At 44.3% G+C, this 16,270-nt stretch overlaps 2 protein-coding genes across 2 annotated transcripts; both read left to right on the forward strand.

Moving 5' to 3' along the window:
- The first annotated feature begins 940 nt into the window (after nucleotides 1-940).
- LOC311011650 (procollagen galactosyltransferase 1-like) lies at nucleotides 941-11,290 on the forward strand. The gene is made up of 12 exons (XM_084006716.1): nucleotides 941-1,556; nucleotides 4,305-4,415; nucleotides 4,518-4,635; nucleotides 5,908-6,042; nucleotides 7,412-7,616; nucleotides 7,733-7,852; nucleotides 8,262-8,338; nucleotides 8,475-8,581; nucleotides 9,006-9,138; nucleotides 9,435-9,562; nucleotides 9,911-10,117; nucleotides 10,233-11,290. Exons 1-12 carry the CDS (start codon nucleotides 1,339-1,341, stop codon nucleotides 10,501-10,503), a joined length of 1,830 nt encoding a protein of 609 aa, XP_083862842.1. The 5' UTR covers nucleotides 941-1,338; the 3' UTR covers nucleotides 10,504-11,290.
- Nucleotides 11,291-12,751: 1,461 nt separating this feature from the next.
- On the forward strand, nucleotides 12,752-16,162 carry LOC311010995 (nucleoredoxin-like protein 1). Its single transcript, XM_084005680.1, has 4 exons — nucleotides 12,752-12,896; nucleotides 14,980-15,239; nucleotides 15,345-15,434; nucleotides 15,520-16,162. Exons 2-4 carry the CDS (start codon nucleotides 15,004-15,006, stop codon nucleotides 15,899-15,901), a joined length of 708 nt encoding a protein of 235 aa, XP_083861806.1. The 5' UTR covers nucleotides 12,752-12,896; nucleotides 14,980-15,003; the 3' UTR covers nucleotides 15,902-16,162.
- Nucleotides 16,163-16,270: the final 108 nt, after the last annotated feature.

The following is a 16,270-nucleotide window of genomic DNA, read 5'->3' on the forward strand; positions in this document are numbered from 1 at the left end:
AGTACCACGAGCTGCAGTCTCCTGCTGACGCCCAGCAGAACTTCTTCTCTGAAGGCTCCACCTCAGGATCCGAAACACTCACACCAAGCAGCGCTGCTTCTGGCCGAACTCTGAAAACCGCACGCCCTCGCTGCTTGATGCAGAAGAAAACATCCATCTCTGACCCTGGAAGGATCGCCACAACAACACCGTATGCATTTTTCACAACAGAGATGCAACTTCAATAGAAAGGGAACACATTGGCAGTTATATAGTGAAATTAGTGTAGCCTTATCAACATGCATTTAAAGCCTAAAATGTGTTCTTTATTAAATTGAATTTCAAGGAAAAAAGAGAACATAGTAGACAAATTTATGAGAGGTGAAGTAATGATGAAATCAATCCAAACATTAGCTAATTAAAGCTTCTCAAATGTGAGAATTAGTAACTATGCTCCACATTACATCAAGAGAAATGAATACCTTTGGATTTCTGGGATGTTGCTGAGAAAAGCAATCTGAAGATATACTTTAAACCTTGTGAAATTATGACATGATCCACTATTTATTTGACCACAAAACGACTCATCAATTATTATTAAAAATGTTCCAAAGATGAAACCATTATCAATATAATGCATTATATTTCTCACTTGTGTTGGTTTGAGCTAATCACTGTTGATGCTGAGCAGTTTTTAAAATGTGGTTTTGTCTTTTAGTACATATTTTCAGATATGTTTTGCTCAATTTCTTGAATTGCGAAACGTGCATTTGAAACTATCTGAGAAATTAAAAAAACAAAAACATTATTTGACTGAACTGAAGGGTCACACATAGACAGTTAAATGTTCCACAAGCCAAAACGACTGGGAGCTGCTGTGCCCATAGGGTCGGCACATAGGACCAGTATGACCAGTTTGTAGGAAGGCCTGGGACCGAGCCTGCAGTATGTTGAAGACGTGGACACGCCCATGCTGCTCTGTCTGCGTCCTGCAGCTGGATCTGTTCTTAAAGGGGAGGACATCATATCACACGGGGAGGTCTAACAGTATTATAGGGCTTTATAGGATACAAGAAGATATTAATATACAGTACGATGAATCTTAAACCTGGCAGTAGCTTCCCGTTATGATTCATTTAATCCGTCTAAACGAGGCACTGACATGTGAACCCACCACCGTCATTTGAGAACGCCAAATTCCCCTTAAACCAGTCCAGACCTGCCCTTTAATTCAGCCAGCTCCTCCGCCATGTATCCATTGTCGGCAAAACACAACAGGACCCTCATCCTCCACATCCTCCACATCCTCCGTGCCCTTCTCTGTCCGCCGCGTCTCCAGCGAGTTCCTCTCCCCCTGCCATGCCCCGGGTCACCTCACTGCTGCCCGCCCTGCTGTTCGTTCTCCTGCCGGGCCCGAGCCGGGGGTATTTCCCCGAGGAGCGCTGGAGCCCCGAGTCTCCGCTCCTCGCTCCCCGGGTCGTCGTCGCGCTGGTCTGCCGAAACTCGGCGCACTCTCTGCCGCTATTCCTGGGAGCCGTCGAGCGCCTCGACTACCCGAAGGACCGCATCGCGCTGTGGTGAGTGACCCCGCTGTCATGTGGAAACTTTGTAAAGTATATTTTTTTAAGAATATCAAGTTGGCCATAAAGTGTGATTCAGCATGAGACACGTCAAGCACATGTAGACATTACATTATAGAGGAAAACTCCGTGCGCTTGCGCGTGCGATTGTGTGTTTTGGCCAGGTGGGGTCGCTGTGTTATTATCAAGATGTTGGGGAAATGCACGAGCGCTTTATCTCGCTCCACACTAGGCAAATCAAATTGGCGGTGAAATGAGCGACAGTGAGAGGAGCGTGGGTGAAGAACAGCCGCTATACACACGCCGGAGCACTGCAGGGACTCTGCCCCGGCAGCGGAGCTCGGAGGGCGGGTCGCGCCCGCAGCAGAGTCGCGAAAAGTTCCATGGAGTCACAGCTCCTCTCCCTCCCTCACCGCCCCCGTCTATGCCCACCCTTCCATTTCATTTCCCCTCCCCTTCCTACATCTTGCAGACTCGACTGGAACAAAACTAGTGTTGCTGTAAAACAATGTTTATTTTATATATATATATAAAATTGGCACCTGAACCGCAAAAAATCTCGTTCGTAAATGAAACAGTGTGTGTGAAGATGGATGAATCTTCCTTTAACCTGAGTCAGCGTGTTGTTGCGTCAGCCAGCCCCCAGACTCCCAGATAGGTTTTTAGTCTCCAGCACTGCTCACTTCCTTCTGTCATTTTGATCTCCTGCCAGCAGATCTGTTTTTCAAGATTAAGTGAATCTTTTAATCAGCGTGCAGCCCTGACAGGTTAGATTATACATCCTGGAAACCCAGTGACCCGATGAAGGCAGTAGCCTCGAGCAGGATTGTGTTTAATGTGACTAAACTAAACATCTTTCACTAGTGTGAATTGATTGTTTGATCCGACAGGGTGCCAGGCCTCGTCTGCAAATCTTGTTTTTTTCCATTTGGAGCTGGAATGAGGGATTCAAGTGGGCATGTGTCTGTTTTAACAACCCAGTCTGGGTGTTGGAGCTTTTTTTTCTCCCTTGTGTCCCAGCCAGCAAATTCAGCCTCTGTGCCTGAGTCTAACTAAATGCCCATGTGGCATCCCGAGCGGAGTTTTCTGCGTGGTTGCTTTGATCTACCACATATCTCTACGCTCAGTGGAAGAACGGATTTAAAGAGGTTTTGAAATGCAGCACCAGAGACATAAACCAGGCTGCTTGCTGGCCCACCTGTCGATACCTGCAGTTATCAGCCTGACGGGTTAAGATGGTGTACTTGGCAAGCGGCAACATTGACACACATGCATGCAGACTGTGTGTGTGTGTGTGTGTTCTTCAGGGACACCTATAAATCTTAAATTTGTATCCATCTGCCTCGTTCTCAGCTCTCTCTCTTATCCTTTAGGCATAGTTCTTTTGCTGGCATGCAAACTGATCCCAAATAAATCCTCCATAACTCCTTTTTTTTTATTCGCTACCTCTGCTCATTCAAAATTTTACAACAGTCAGAGAGGAAAGTAGAGATGAGAGAGGAGGAGGAGGAGGAGGCATAAGAAGAAGATGGATTGGTGGAGTTGGTCACATGTAGGTGCCGGGACAGCACCACTGTGTTAAAACGTCGCAGACAGATGGGAAACTAAACACCGGCAGCAAGCCCACCGTCACTCACTACAAGACGGGACTGGGAAGTAAATCCGTTTCTCTCATATTTGCACATTCCTTCCCCCTCTCTTGCTTTGTCCATGTCGCCGCCCCTCCCTGACACACAGCCAGATTTGTTATGATAACACAGACAGCAGACGGATGCCGCCGCTCCTCTGCTCGGCCCCCGTTGTCCGTCTGAGCTCTTTGTCCACACCTGACATCAGTGGTGATGTGCAACTCGGCTCTAACGGCAACATGACCCCCGCAGGACAAAAGTAACATGAATCAATATTATATCATCTTCTGGGATTTGGTTACATTGAGAAAGAATGTTTTCCAGCGGAGGTCATTCATATGTTCATATAAATGGTTTAAAATGGCAACTTTATAAGGTTATAATCGCAACAACAACCTGATTGTGCTTCCACTAAATAGCTCCCAAAAATGCATTAATTGCAGCTTCAATGCTGAGACTTTTCTGGTCGTATTTGAGTGTAGTCGCTCACATAAATGAACAAGCATCATTCTATGTCATTCTGGTCATCGCGTCCACATTGCAGATGGTTTCCAGTGTTTTCTAAGACACAAGCAGTGACAGTCCCCAGAGTTACATTACCTTCATGTGTTGTGGCTGCGATCAACATTGAAGCACTTAATTAATCAATCCTAAAGTCTGCAAAATATCAGGGGAAAGACAAACGCGTTATATAGCGTTATGTATGTAGAGGCATTAGCTCACTGCAGTAAACGAATGGACTACATGATACAACGGTGGAGCTCTGTTGTGAGACGCCGTTTGAGTGACAGAATAATAACGGCCGTCAAGTATTTATGAATATGGCATCATCGTGCACAGGCATTGGTTCTCAAATGTCATCCATAAAGGTGGAATCTGTGAATTTTAACGACATTGGCCAAGAAACAGTTTCTATGAGGAAGAGGTTGGTTAGGACAGTATCAGGACCAATACCATTCTAGTGTATCTGTCAGGCCCTTGAGGCAAATTTACTTGACTATCGATTTCATCCATCGATCTGCCCCCAATACTGGGTCGTCGAAAATAATATCTTACACAGTTGGTGGTACGGTTGATCACGGTGCTAATGCTCTCCCCTCCCCTCCTCCCCCTACAGGGTGGCGACAGATCACAACACAGACAACACCACAGCCATCCTGAGAGACTGGCTTGTTAAGGTGCAGAATGACTATCACTATGTGGAGTGGAGACCTCAAGATGAACCCAGGTACTGTTCATATATCTGTGTGTGTGTGTGTGTGTGTGTGTGTGTGTGTGTGACGCACATGAATTGAACATTGCTTAATGGGTCCGTCTGTGCATGTCTCAGCGCCTTTGAAGACGAGACGGGACCTAAGCACTGGAATAATCTCCGCTATGAACATGTAATGAAGCTCCGTCAGGCAGCGCTGGAGACCGCCCGCGAGATCTGGGCCGACTACCTGCTGGTATGTTATCATCCACTCAACAGCTTCACAAGCCTACTCTTATTATGCTCTCTGTGATGTCTCTGACTCTCGGTCAGACGTGAGCGTAGACATCCATCTTCTGCGCCCGATTACGCCTGTTCAAGGCAACGGGTGAAAATACAAAGCGCTGATGAGAAAGCAAAGCTTTGACATAGAAAAGAGAAGGAACCACATCAAGGAGGGGAAATGTATGACCAGTGAGTAAACCACGTTGTAGACTCAATGACTACTCAAAGGCAGATTTATTTAGTGTTCTAATATATATTTAATTCTAAACATACAGTGTTTCTTTGTCTTATAAATGTGCCATTTTGTTACAGCGATAACAATGAAGTAACGTAACAGTGCACAATGAGCTGTGCTGATGAAAGTAATGGAGGCGATGGGGGCCACCATAGGCGTATCTAACCCGTTTGCTTTAGCACCCATAAATTGAATCCCAGCACCCCTAAAACATATTGCATAGATAAATGCAATATAAAAATAACAGTCATGTCGTATTTGACAAGCTTAAATATGGTCAAAAAACATAGATGGTTTACTTTAAACTTAAAATTTTAACAACGAAAATGCGGAACGAAAACTAAAGTTCCTAGAATCGCCCCCGGGGGCCACAATGTGAAGGAGAGTAAGAGTCGATGTAGAATGAGGCCTTAGTTTTGTTGCTATGGTTACCTGCATTTTGTTATAACATGCACTGATTTAGAGATTGTCAAAATGCTCTCCTCAAGCTTTTTAGCTCCAGAAAAAAAGTGAGAAAGTATATTTATATTTCATTCCCGAGCTGAACAATAAACTTTGATGTTTATTTTTTAAAAAAGTGCTGCACAAAGCTCGCAACATAATGTAAACCGTTTTCCACGGGTCAGTAAAGAGTGATGCACACGGTGGGCACATTCCGTCGTTTGGGGATTAATGAAGTCAGCCTGCGGTCAAAAAGGCAACACATGGATGCTGTTGACATGGGTTTGAAAGATGGACTACAAACGTGCAACTTACATTTCAGCCGGTGTTGTTTCATTTTAATTTATTTAAAAACCGTGTGCTGCTGCCTGGCCCAGACGGGCTTGTTTTAAAATCCATGTGCTGTGAGTGAAAGCGGGTAAGGAAGGAGCTGCTTGTGCTCACAGTCCTCCGTGATCCAACCATGTTGCCGTGGCTCATGCAGTCATTTAGCGAGAGCGGGCGATGCTGTGTCTGTGCTTGCATGCTGCACGCTTGTGTGTGATTTCTGTGGATCTGTCCCTGCAGGTGGCCGACTGTGACAACCTGCTCACCAACAGGGACACGTTGTGGAGGCTGATGAGTGAGAACAAGACGATTGTAGCGCCGATGCTGGAGTCCAGAGCTGCGTACTCGAACTTCTGGTGCGGCATGACGTCACAGGTACTGCAGCTTGTATCTGTCCGTACAGATAACACCACACTCTTTTTATATAGGTCTACATATTGTTTTTTTTAGGATTTTTGTGCATATTATACCCTTTTTAACCACTTGCAATACCTGTAACTGAGCTTTAGGTAAACCTCATAGTTCCTACATATCCGTTATGTATCTGCTGCAATAAGAATATTGTGAAATACTTTGGTGACATTAGAAATCAGATTACACATTTAAAGTGAGGCCACTTACCAGACACAATCACTGTGTTTACAGATTGCGTGTCTCAATCTCTAAATCCCTAAAAGATTATTACAAACATTTTGTGTGAATTATGAACAGTATGTTGTAGTACAGCTTTTTATCCCATAGGCTTTATAGGGTTACATTACAACACATGGCACCTCTTTTATTCTAACACCCAAACTGAACCAACGGACTATAAAGATTATTCATGATCAAGTGTTGCCTCTTCATGACATCTCTACACGGAGTCTGCTTCTGCCTCTGTGGGTTAGTGATTGTGGATAAAATAACACTGTTCATGCCGTCCTGCTCAATAATAGAGCAGATCCCGGCACCTTCATAACATATCGATATGATCTAGAGGCAGTTTTACTTAATTGATAAATGCTTCATATTTCATTCACAGTCATTTTAATAAACATCATTCTACAGTGTTTTTTTTTATATTTAGACATTCTGTCATTACTTGATCTGATATCAGGCATTTTGGACTTTATGTGTATGTCCTGGATACAGTTATGTCTGTGATCTCTTGAGACAGGATGCCTCACATATTTGCTTCTTTTGAAATCAGAGTAGACACATGAACATTATCTGACCTCCAGCACAAAAGGAGCCGACTCCAACCAAGAGTCTGCATCTCCGATTCCTTCAAAGAATATTTTCTTCAACGACCGTTAATAGGCTTTTGGCCAAAGGGCGATAATGTAAATGTAAAAAATGTAAATCCGCTTTCATTGTCGCACATTGTACAGCACAGTGAGATTTAATCCCTCCAACCGGGGAGCAGTTTGGGGGCTCGGTGCCTTGCTCAAGAGCAATACCCAGGAGGCAAACTGGCACCTCTCTTTATTACTTTATTATTATTATTATTTTTCACAGTTAAAACAGATATTGTTTTTAGTAATTTAGTAGTAAAACTTCTGAAAGCTTCTTCCTGTAACTGACACACACACACATGTAGACTCGTAGACGTTGGGCAGCCAATCTTCTCAATCAAGTCAAATGTCTCGGATCAAGTTCCCCTTGACGAATTTGTGTTTTTCTCCCCAGCTTTTTTTATTTCATTTGGAAACGGACACAGGGAGATTGTGTGTAACCATACTGTGTCTGTGTGCGCTCGCTGCAGGGTTACTACAAACGAACGCCGGCCTACATGCCTATCCGTAAGCAGGAGCGTCGTGGCTGTTTCGCCGTGCCGATGGTCCACTCCACCTACCTAGTGGACCTTCAGAAAGAGGCCTCCCGTCAGCTGGCTTTTTATCCACCACACCCGGAGTACAGCTGGGCCCTCGATGATGTCATCGTCTTTGCCTTCTCAGCTCAAATGGCAGGTGAGACCAATGCGACTGTGGTACACTTGTTATCTGGAGCGCTGCTAAATGTCTCTCTAGACATGTTTTTTACATGTTTGTAAGCATGTTTCTCTCTCTCGCTTTTTTCTTCTTAGATGTGCAGATGTACGTTTGCAACAGAGAGACTTATGGGTATTTCCCCGTTCCAATACGTTCCCACGGTACCCTGCAGGATGAGACGGAGAGCTTCGTGCATACTCAGCTTGAGATCATGGGTGGGTGAAGGACCAGAGTTATTCCTTTCTCTCAGTAGCGTTAAGTAATGAATTAATATTAAGTTGCAGAGTTACGAGCATCTACCATAGCTACACAATATACTGTACACCTCTGCTTAAAAGTGCCATTAAAAATACAGTGGTATGTGTAACTGTAGTCGTGTCATTTGGGGACTCCGAAAATGTTCATTCCCCGGTTCATTAAACACTCCGTGTTATCAGAGTTAAGCTCGGGTCCTACTGAAACTGTTTTTATTAAATATCACTAAATTGTACTCCACTATGAAGTATCACATGTGTGCAGCATTACTGTATGTATCATGTTAAACCTCTCCTGAGCATTCCTGAAACCCTGTTCCACCACATCTCACATTCTCTTTGCAACCTTCTCCTCTTTTCTCTTTGAAAGTGAAAAATCCACCGTTGGAGCCCTCCGGCTTCCTGTCTCTTCCTCCCAAGCAGCCTAACAAGATGGGCTTTGATGAGGTACACACACACGCGCGCACACACACACACACACACACACACACACACACACACACACACACACACACACACACACACACACACACACACACACAATAACCGAAGCATGTGTGTGAAGTTTTGCATTTGTGTGCAGGTGTTTATGATAAATCTGGTGCGGAGAGCTGACCGTCGCGAGCGAATGCTAAGAACTCTGTATGAGCAGGAGCTCAGCTGTAAGATTGTTGCTGCCGTGGATGGAAAGTACGTTTCTTGTCTCCCCCCCCCCGCTGCCTGTGTCTTCTTGATTTGTGCCTCTGCAACATGCAGCGTAGATTGATGTAGGCGGGTCGAGGTGAGACAAACAACCAGGTGAAAAGCAGCAGGTGCAGCTGCCCATTAAATCATCTCTGAAACACACAGTTTTGGTTCATCTGTGAGTAAAATATCATTTCTGTATCAGCTAGCCAGACAGTAGGCAGCATCATGTTTTACAATACTGTCTTGGGTTCCAATGTAGAGAATGGATAGAAAGAGAGCTTGCAACAAACGCATGCCTTGGGTTATATTTGTATTGCCAACCCTTTGCACACACACACACACACACACACACACACATCACATCACATCCATATGATTTATTGTTCCCACCTCTAATCTCTTTGTTTATCTCTTCTCTTTACCTCAGAGCTCTGAACAAGACTGATATAGAGTCTATGAGGATTAAGATGCTGCCGGGTTACAAAGACCCTTATCACGGTCGGCCTCTCACCAAAGGCGAACTGGGTTGTTTTCTCTCTCATTACAACATCTGGAAAGAGGTGAGATGCACGGGCAAGTGTCAGGCCTCTGGGTCTACCTGTGGGTCCCCCTGTGCCCGGTAGATAGGGTTTACTACTGAAAACACAGTAAAGTTTGTGTGAGGAGAGGCAGATTTGTGAGAGTAATGAGCTGATGTTTCAATAAATGTACAGCCTTTTGTGGAGTAAGGCTTTTCAGCAGAATGTGTGTGTATACACACACATACACATTTTCACTGTAAGAGCATGTGTTATTATATTGAACTTAGGCCTCGAGGATACCAATAAAGGATTTAAGAAACGTTTCCATCCCATAGATTGTTGATCGTGGTCTGCAGACCTCCCTGGTCATCGAGGACGACCTCCGCTTCGAGGTGTTCTTCAAGCGGCGTCTGCAGGCGCTGCTGCAGGAGTTGACGACACACAAGCTGGACTGGGATCTCATGTGAGTGATGCAAAACACGATGTAATAAGCGGAGGATTATCGCCCCCCCCCCTCCAATGAAATCCGTCCATCTGTCACACATGGTACCTCAGACGCCACTGAGCACATGCGGAAAACGCTTTTGGGAATTATGCCCCTTAGCATTACGCTGCTGAGCTGCTCCGGGATTTTCACATTCACAGAGACTGGTCGTTGTGTGTAGACATAGGTGACAAACTGTGTATGGTCATGAATTTCACCGCTGAGCTTAATATTCTGCTGCTCAACTTTATATGTTCAATTCATCAATTCTGCTTAAACTGATGTCAGTCATTGATGGCTCTTCTTTATTTTACACACTAAACACAGTTACATCGGGCGGAAGCGGATGCAGGTGGACCACCAAGAGAAGTCAGTCCCAAACATCCACAATCTAGTGGAGGCGGACTACTCCTACTGGACACTCGGCTACCTGTTGTCGTTACAAGGAGCCCAGAAGCTCCTCAGGGCCGATCCTCTGAACAACTTGCTTCCTGTCGATGAGTTCCTCCCCGTCATGTACGACAAACATCCAGTGTGAGTACAAATCCACCCGTCCCTTCATTTTCTTTCTCCCTTATCTTATCTCTTTGATTCTGTGCCGTCGGACTCTTGTTAGTCTCATCGCACCCCTGCTCCTCTCGCTCATCAGATCCGAGTACATGGACCACTTTGAGAGTCGGGACCTGCGTGCGTTTTCTGCGGAGCCGCTTCTGGTGTATCCAACCCATTACACGGGAGACAAGGGTTACATCAGTGACACGGAAACGTCGGTGGTCTGGGACAACGAGACCGTCCCGACGGACTGGGACCGAGCCAAGTCGAGGAAAACGCAGGAGCAGGGGGAGCTGAGCTTCGAGGCCCAGAACTCTGACGTACTGCAGTCTGAGCTGGAGAACTGGAGTACACGGGACGAGCTCTGATGAAGAAGAGAGGACGTGAGGAGGAGGAGGAGGAGGGAACTCTGGCAAGCAGAGATAAGGTTGAGGGAGATAGAACAAAGCTGTGAACGGAAAAGAGACGAGGGAGGAAAAGAGCAGATAGCCACAGAGTTGGTGAGGGGCAAATGATTTTCCTTATACGTTTCACCCTCATTTCTAGATCGTTCTCCTCAGAGATGAGATGTAGAGTTAGCAAGCAGCTTTCGTTTTATTGATTGCATCCAACGCACATCCCTTGAATGCCACAAAATATAAGAACAAACAGATTGGGAGAAGATGCAGTATTTAGCCCAACTTAAACATGTCTCTAAATGACTTCTAGTCACATTGTTACTGTCTGGCACAACTTCACATCGCCTGATTACACGTGAAGGCTTTCTGTAGAGTGTTAAACTGTTGGTGGTTCCCAACTTACAGGAGCTATGTCTACTTGCATCCTCCCATCACCAGTCGTATATGTCTACGAGCTCTACCAAAGGGTTGGGAACCACTGCTGTCTTCTTCTCTTCTTCCCCTTGAGTTTAGCCAGAGTCTTATTTAAGTCAGTTTTATACGGTTGTTATTTAATAACCTTACATGTGTTTTCACTCATGAATGTATCTTTTATTTGTTGCCGTTTTAACCCAAACATGCAGCTTTTGTTGCATTAAGTCTTTTTGAATATCAGAAAAACAAATGAATAAAGTTTTTTTTTAGTGACTTTTCATGTTTTGCTCACTCTACAAAGTGTAATTTTTAACCAAAGATTGAATAAAAGCTTTTATAATGATAGGTTGTGTTGTTCTCTACTTAATTGAGCATCAGGTCCTCACATTCAGTTTAATGGCAGCATGGACATCGCACAAATTGAGGCTTCAGCAGCTTTATTTCAGCACAGACATGAACTGAACGTCCCACAACCCGGTTGAGACGTTTATTTCAATTAGTGCCGTCTGGCGTTTGCCTGCCCAGTGCATAATGGTCAGTTTGTGCAGCAGACCACCATTACTCCTCCTCTGTGTTCACTCAGACAAACCCTCATTAACTCGTTAACCTGCCAAGCATCGGCCTGTTGCACAGTTTCATCTTATTTACATCCAACACAAAGATTTTGTCAAGAATTTAATTGGATGCAGATATTGCAGATTAGAGTAATCATTTATCAAAAACATGTCTGGTGTTTATTTGATCCTTTATATAACACATGCTTTGTGTTTCTCTACGTTTACCAGGAAGTTCAACATCTTGGTCTAATTGCAGCTGATGGGAATGCCATCATATTTGCCACCATAACTCTGCAACCAGAGTTTGATGAGCACAACATGAACAACGTCAACACATACAGCCAATAGTTGTTGAGACATTTCAGTCTTGTCAGAAGTGGTGGACTGACAGTAGAGGCCTGCTGCTAAATGTCATGGCTAAGAAGCTTTAACTTGTGTTGTGTCTGTTTGCTCACATGGCCGCCGGTATGTTTAGGTTAATTGTGTGTGTGTGTGTGTGTGTGTGTGTGTGTGTACATCCAGTCCCATACGTCTGTGGGAATCAGACTAATCCTATTAGATCACTCTCTCCCTACACCTCTATATTTACCTCACCCCTCTCTGAGATTAACTCGGGTAATAAGGTATTTTCTGCAAGTGCCCCTGCAGATCAATAGTCACTTTTCTACAGTAGGACCTGCTGGGCTTGACTAGAACCAGGCTCGACTCGAGCTATCGACTTTCCCAGTTAATTTCCTTGAAACTCTGCATCCTGGCTGTCAAATCACCTTGGTAACAGGATGCAAAAGAATAATCACGCTCCAAGGGGGTAAATGAGTGACATCAGTAATTAGACTAAAGCGTGCAACGTTTAGCTGTGGAGAAAAAAGCTGGAGCAGGTTAAAACAACTCATTTGATATAAAGACATGCCTTTCTTTTTTCTTTGTTTCCTGACTGTCTGTCTTTCTACCATTTTACCTGAACACGAGTCCTCCCTTTGAAATCCAATTTATCCATTACTTCATCCTTCCTTTCCACCCTCCCTTCGTCTCTTTAAGTAATAAGATTGCTTCTGTTGAGCTGGAGTTAAAGGGCCCACAGTGTGCGCACACAAACACACACACAAACACACACACACACACAGAGAGAGAGAGAGAGAGGCAACCTCTGCCCCTGAATTACAGCACTGCCCCACCTCCAGCTATCTGTAATCTCCCTCAGTGGACCACAGAGCGCAGGGTTAAGAAATTGCAGAAAGAGGGGGTGAAGAGGCAGTGAAAGGTGTCACTAACTTAACACACTTCACGGGATTTAAAGGAAGGATGGAAACAAATCAAAGAAAGAATACAATGGCTTGAGGAGAGGAGGAACTGGTGTTATTTCTTTCCTTGTAGGAGTCGAGGAGTTTCAAGGTGAGGTCAATTACTTCTGGTATATGCAGCTTGCACAGCACGCACAAAGATTGATGACGAATTAAATTAGCAACTAACAAAACAAGGCAGTATAAGCTCGTATATATCGATCCGCTTCAAAAAAAGTGAACGGGATTATTGTGAAATCACTTTTCCAAATGTAAGATTTAAGCTCTGGAGTCTTCTAGTAAATCCTCTATTTTCGTCCAGGTAAGATGCAATGCTGCTCAGTTTCAAACATATTTTCTCTTCCATCAGCCTTGGAAGTTTTCCGTCCGGAGTTGTAGACTCAAATAGATCTGGCACAGCTCAGAGCCAGAGAGCCAAATCTAATTTGTGAGGTTATCGCTGTCAGTTCACAGCCTGCAGCGACGACTGCGACAGTGAAATACAGGCTGCTTGAGATAGATAAAACACATTTCTGAGATGTTAGGCCTGAACTTTATTTCTATATATGAAATTTATTTCTCATGGGCTTTTTTTTCCTTCTGTGCCATAAGTCTGCTTTTGGAAAACACCACTCAACAAACGGCTGATTCATCCTGGCTGGGCTGTTGTGTCTTTAGATTACTTTTGTCGTTATTGTAGTTTATAGACTGTACGTCCTTCAGAAGGTCGCAACACAAATGAACATCAGTTGGTCAATGAGAAGCGTCACTTAAAGGGCCGTTTGGGAATCTGTTAGCAGAAATGGAATATAATATTCACCATGTTTTCATTAGTGTATAATAACTTGAAACAAAGTTGTGTTTTCGTTACCGTCATATCTACATAAGCAGCAGGTCGTCATGGAGATCGCTGTGTTGCATCGGCACGTTTCGGGGGCCACCCGAAGTTACCACCGTAGTTCTCCGACGAGCTTGTGGAAATGCAGTAATGTGAGCCGTAGAGTGCAAAACTATGGCAGAGCCAGTCGCCATCAGACCTCCTTAGCTCCTGACGTGGTTTTATTATGGAGGGTGGCCTCTGAGCATTACGTTTAGCAGCTCAGCCATGGGCGTCGCTAGACACTTTTTACTGGGGCACGTGCCCCAGTATTGATCTGTGATCTGCCGTGCCCCAGTAAAATCTCCCGTTCGAGTTTTAACGAGCTACTATATTTGGCAGTGGATTCATTTATATTGATAATAACGTTAAAAGAATGAATTTTCTTTTTCATCCACAATCTCAAACCAACGCAGTTTAACCCAAAATACAAGCTGAGGCGCGCACCTTGTGGTCCAGGTCCGACAGGCACATTACGTCCGTGCACGGCAGTGTGCATGTCGTAGCCGGTGCACCGCTCTTTTTTGTGATTTTAGTAATAGGGGGCCTGTGCCCCAGTAGAGCTTTATGTCTAGCAACGCCCCTGAGCTCAGCCTTGGAAAGGGAGGCGTGAGCAGTTGGGTTTTTAATTGGTTGCAATCTGCAACCTCACTGCAAACACAGCGTCCCTTTAAAGGGAACATTCAACCGATTTCTTTTTAAAATAGGTAGTTGCATTTCTGTGTTTTGCACACTCAGCCAATCAAACTATTTATTTTATTTCATCAGGGTAATCCACCCAGTATTAGTGCTGAGTGCGGGAATCCTGTATACGTATATTAAAAACAAATATAATACAATTAAAAACAGTCTGTAGATCAAATGTACACGTTTCCAGATGTTGACTATTTGTCCTTTTTTTAGACGAAGTATTTTCATCATATTTCACCACATCCTGGCCATTTAAGGACATTTATTGAATGGATATTTTCCTTCCATTTATAGCAAATGATCACCAACAAATTGTGGTATCAGACGCTCAGCAATTACGAGTCTCTCTACTACACTGAGTCATAGTTTTCCAGAGAAAGAGGCAGCTCAGATACCATCATTTATAAATCACTATTTGCTAATTGCGATCATAATGAAAGCTACCTTTGTTCTGACTACCAATGAAGAGGTTCCTCTGCTGTACTAATAATTACTTATTATGTGAAAACAATAATCTTTTTTGTTGTTGTTGTTTGTCAAAATATAACCTATAAAATATATAGTAATCGTCCCCAAAAGCAGGGACCACTCAGATTTGAACTCTGAACAAATCTGTCTTTCTCCTCAGAGGGCCTTCACCCTTCCTGTCATCATGGTGGACCTGTTCCTGAACCGAGTTCTGGTGGAGAACAACTGGGACCAGGATGAGCTCAACACAGAGCGCGAGATCGTGGGGATCCTCGAGAACCGCATCCTACTGCTGTTCTTTGCGTCTGCCGAGTGCGGAAGGTGCCAGAAGTTCCTGCCGGTTCTGAATGACTTTTTTAAGAGACTGAAAGATCCGGCGTACATCGAATACCCCAAACTGCTTGCGCTCGTTTACGTCAGGTCTATCTTTCCTCCTCAGTATCTCCTTGACGCACTCGTGTAATTGCACTCACATTCACGCTGTTTTTATCACCTTTCATGCAATTCCCATCTCCATCTTTCCAGCTTGGATCAATCGGAGGCGCAGCAGGATCGAGTCCTCAAAGAGCTGCACAAAAAGGTTCTGTTTTTGGCCTTTGAGGATCCATATAGAAAGTAGGTGAAAAGAAGAAGAGATTATGTTTAACCTGTTTGAGTGTGTTTATCAAGTCAAACATTGTCTTCTCCCCCCGTCTGTTAGAGAACTGCAGACCATGTTTAATGTGAAGGACGTACCGACGGTGGTGGTCCTTCGTCCCGACGGCTCCGTCCTCTCTCCAAACGCCGTGCAGGACATCAGGCGCTTCGGCTGTGACTGTTTTAGAGACTGGCAGGAGTCGGCGGAGCTCATCGAGAGGACCTTCATGCTCAACGAGGACTTTGAAGACCTGAACATGCGAAGTGCCACCGACCCCGTGAGGAGACTCAAGTACAAGACGGAGGACGACAAGAGGCAAAAGAGATGGTGGAATTTATGGGGGAAGGGGAAAGAGAGAACTGAGGTGGAGCAGGTGGATGAGAAAGATGGAGCATGGGATACAAAGAGACAGGAGGGAGGCAAAGGAACATGGAGGAGAAGATGAAGAAGACAAAACAACAACACATACAAACATACATTATCTTTTGTGTTGATTGTCTTAAGTCTTCAAGTCCGGCCTCCTAAATACATAATCCTTTGTTACTGCGTTCTCTTTGCAGGCTCTTTAAGAAACACTCTGCCTGCATGTGCAGTGGAATTTTAATAAATGCACACTGAAAAGAGCTCTGTTGGGTTGCCGGAGGTGTTGGCATGAAGAAGCATATCATAGCTGTGCCTCTCTGCAGAGATTACACAAAACTTTGAAAGTAATCTATCTATCTATCTATCTATCTATCTATCTATCTATCTATCTATCTATCTATCTATCTATCTATCTATCTATCTATCTATCTATCTATCTATCTATCTATCT

The sequence above is a fragment of the Eutrigla gurnardus genome (genome assembly GCF_963514095.1).
Source record: "Eutrigla gurnardus genome assembly, chromosome: 3".
NCBI classification, from domain to species: Eukaryota; Metazoa; Chordata; class Actinopteri; order Perciformes; family Triglidae; genus Eutrigla; species Eutrigla gurnardus.

Excerpts from the sequence above, each read along its gene's own strand:
- LOC311011650 (XM_084006716.1), top strand. The coding sequence starts at position 1,339 with ATGCCCCGGGTCACCTCACTGCTGCCCGCCCTGCTGTTCGTTCTCCTG. Across the intron at positions 1,557-4,304 it reads AAGGACCGCATCGCGCTGTG|GGTGGCGACAGATCACAACA; the intron begins GTGAGTGACCCC and ends CTCCCCCTACAG. Across the intron at positions 7,853-8,261 it reads TACTCAGCTTGAGATCATGG|TGAAAAATCCACCGTTGGAG; the intron begins GTGGGTGAAGGA and ends TCTCTTTGAAAG.
- LOC311010995 (XM_084005680.1), top strand. The coding sequence starts at position 15,004 with ATGGTGGACCTGTTCCTGAACCGAGTTCTGGTGGAGAACAACTGGGAC. Across the intron at positions 15,240-15,344 it reads CTTGCGCTCGTTTACGTCAG|CTTGGATCAATCGGAGGCGC; the intron begins GTCTATCTTTCC and ends CCATCTTTCCAG. Across the intron at positions 15,435-15,519 it reads TTTGAGGATCCATATAGAAA|AGAACTGCAGACCATGTTTA; the intron begins GTAGGTGAAAAG and ends CCCGTCTGTTAG.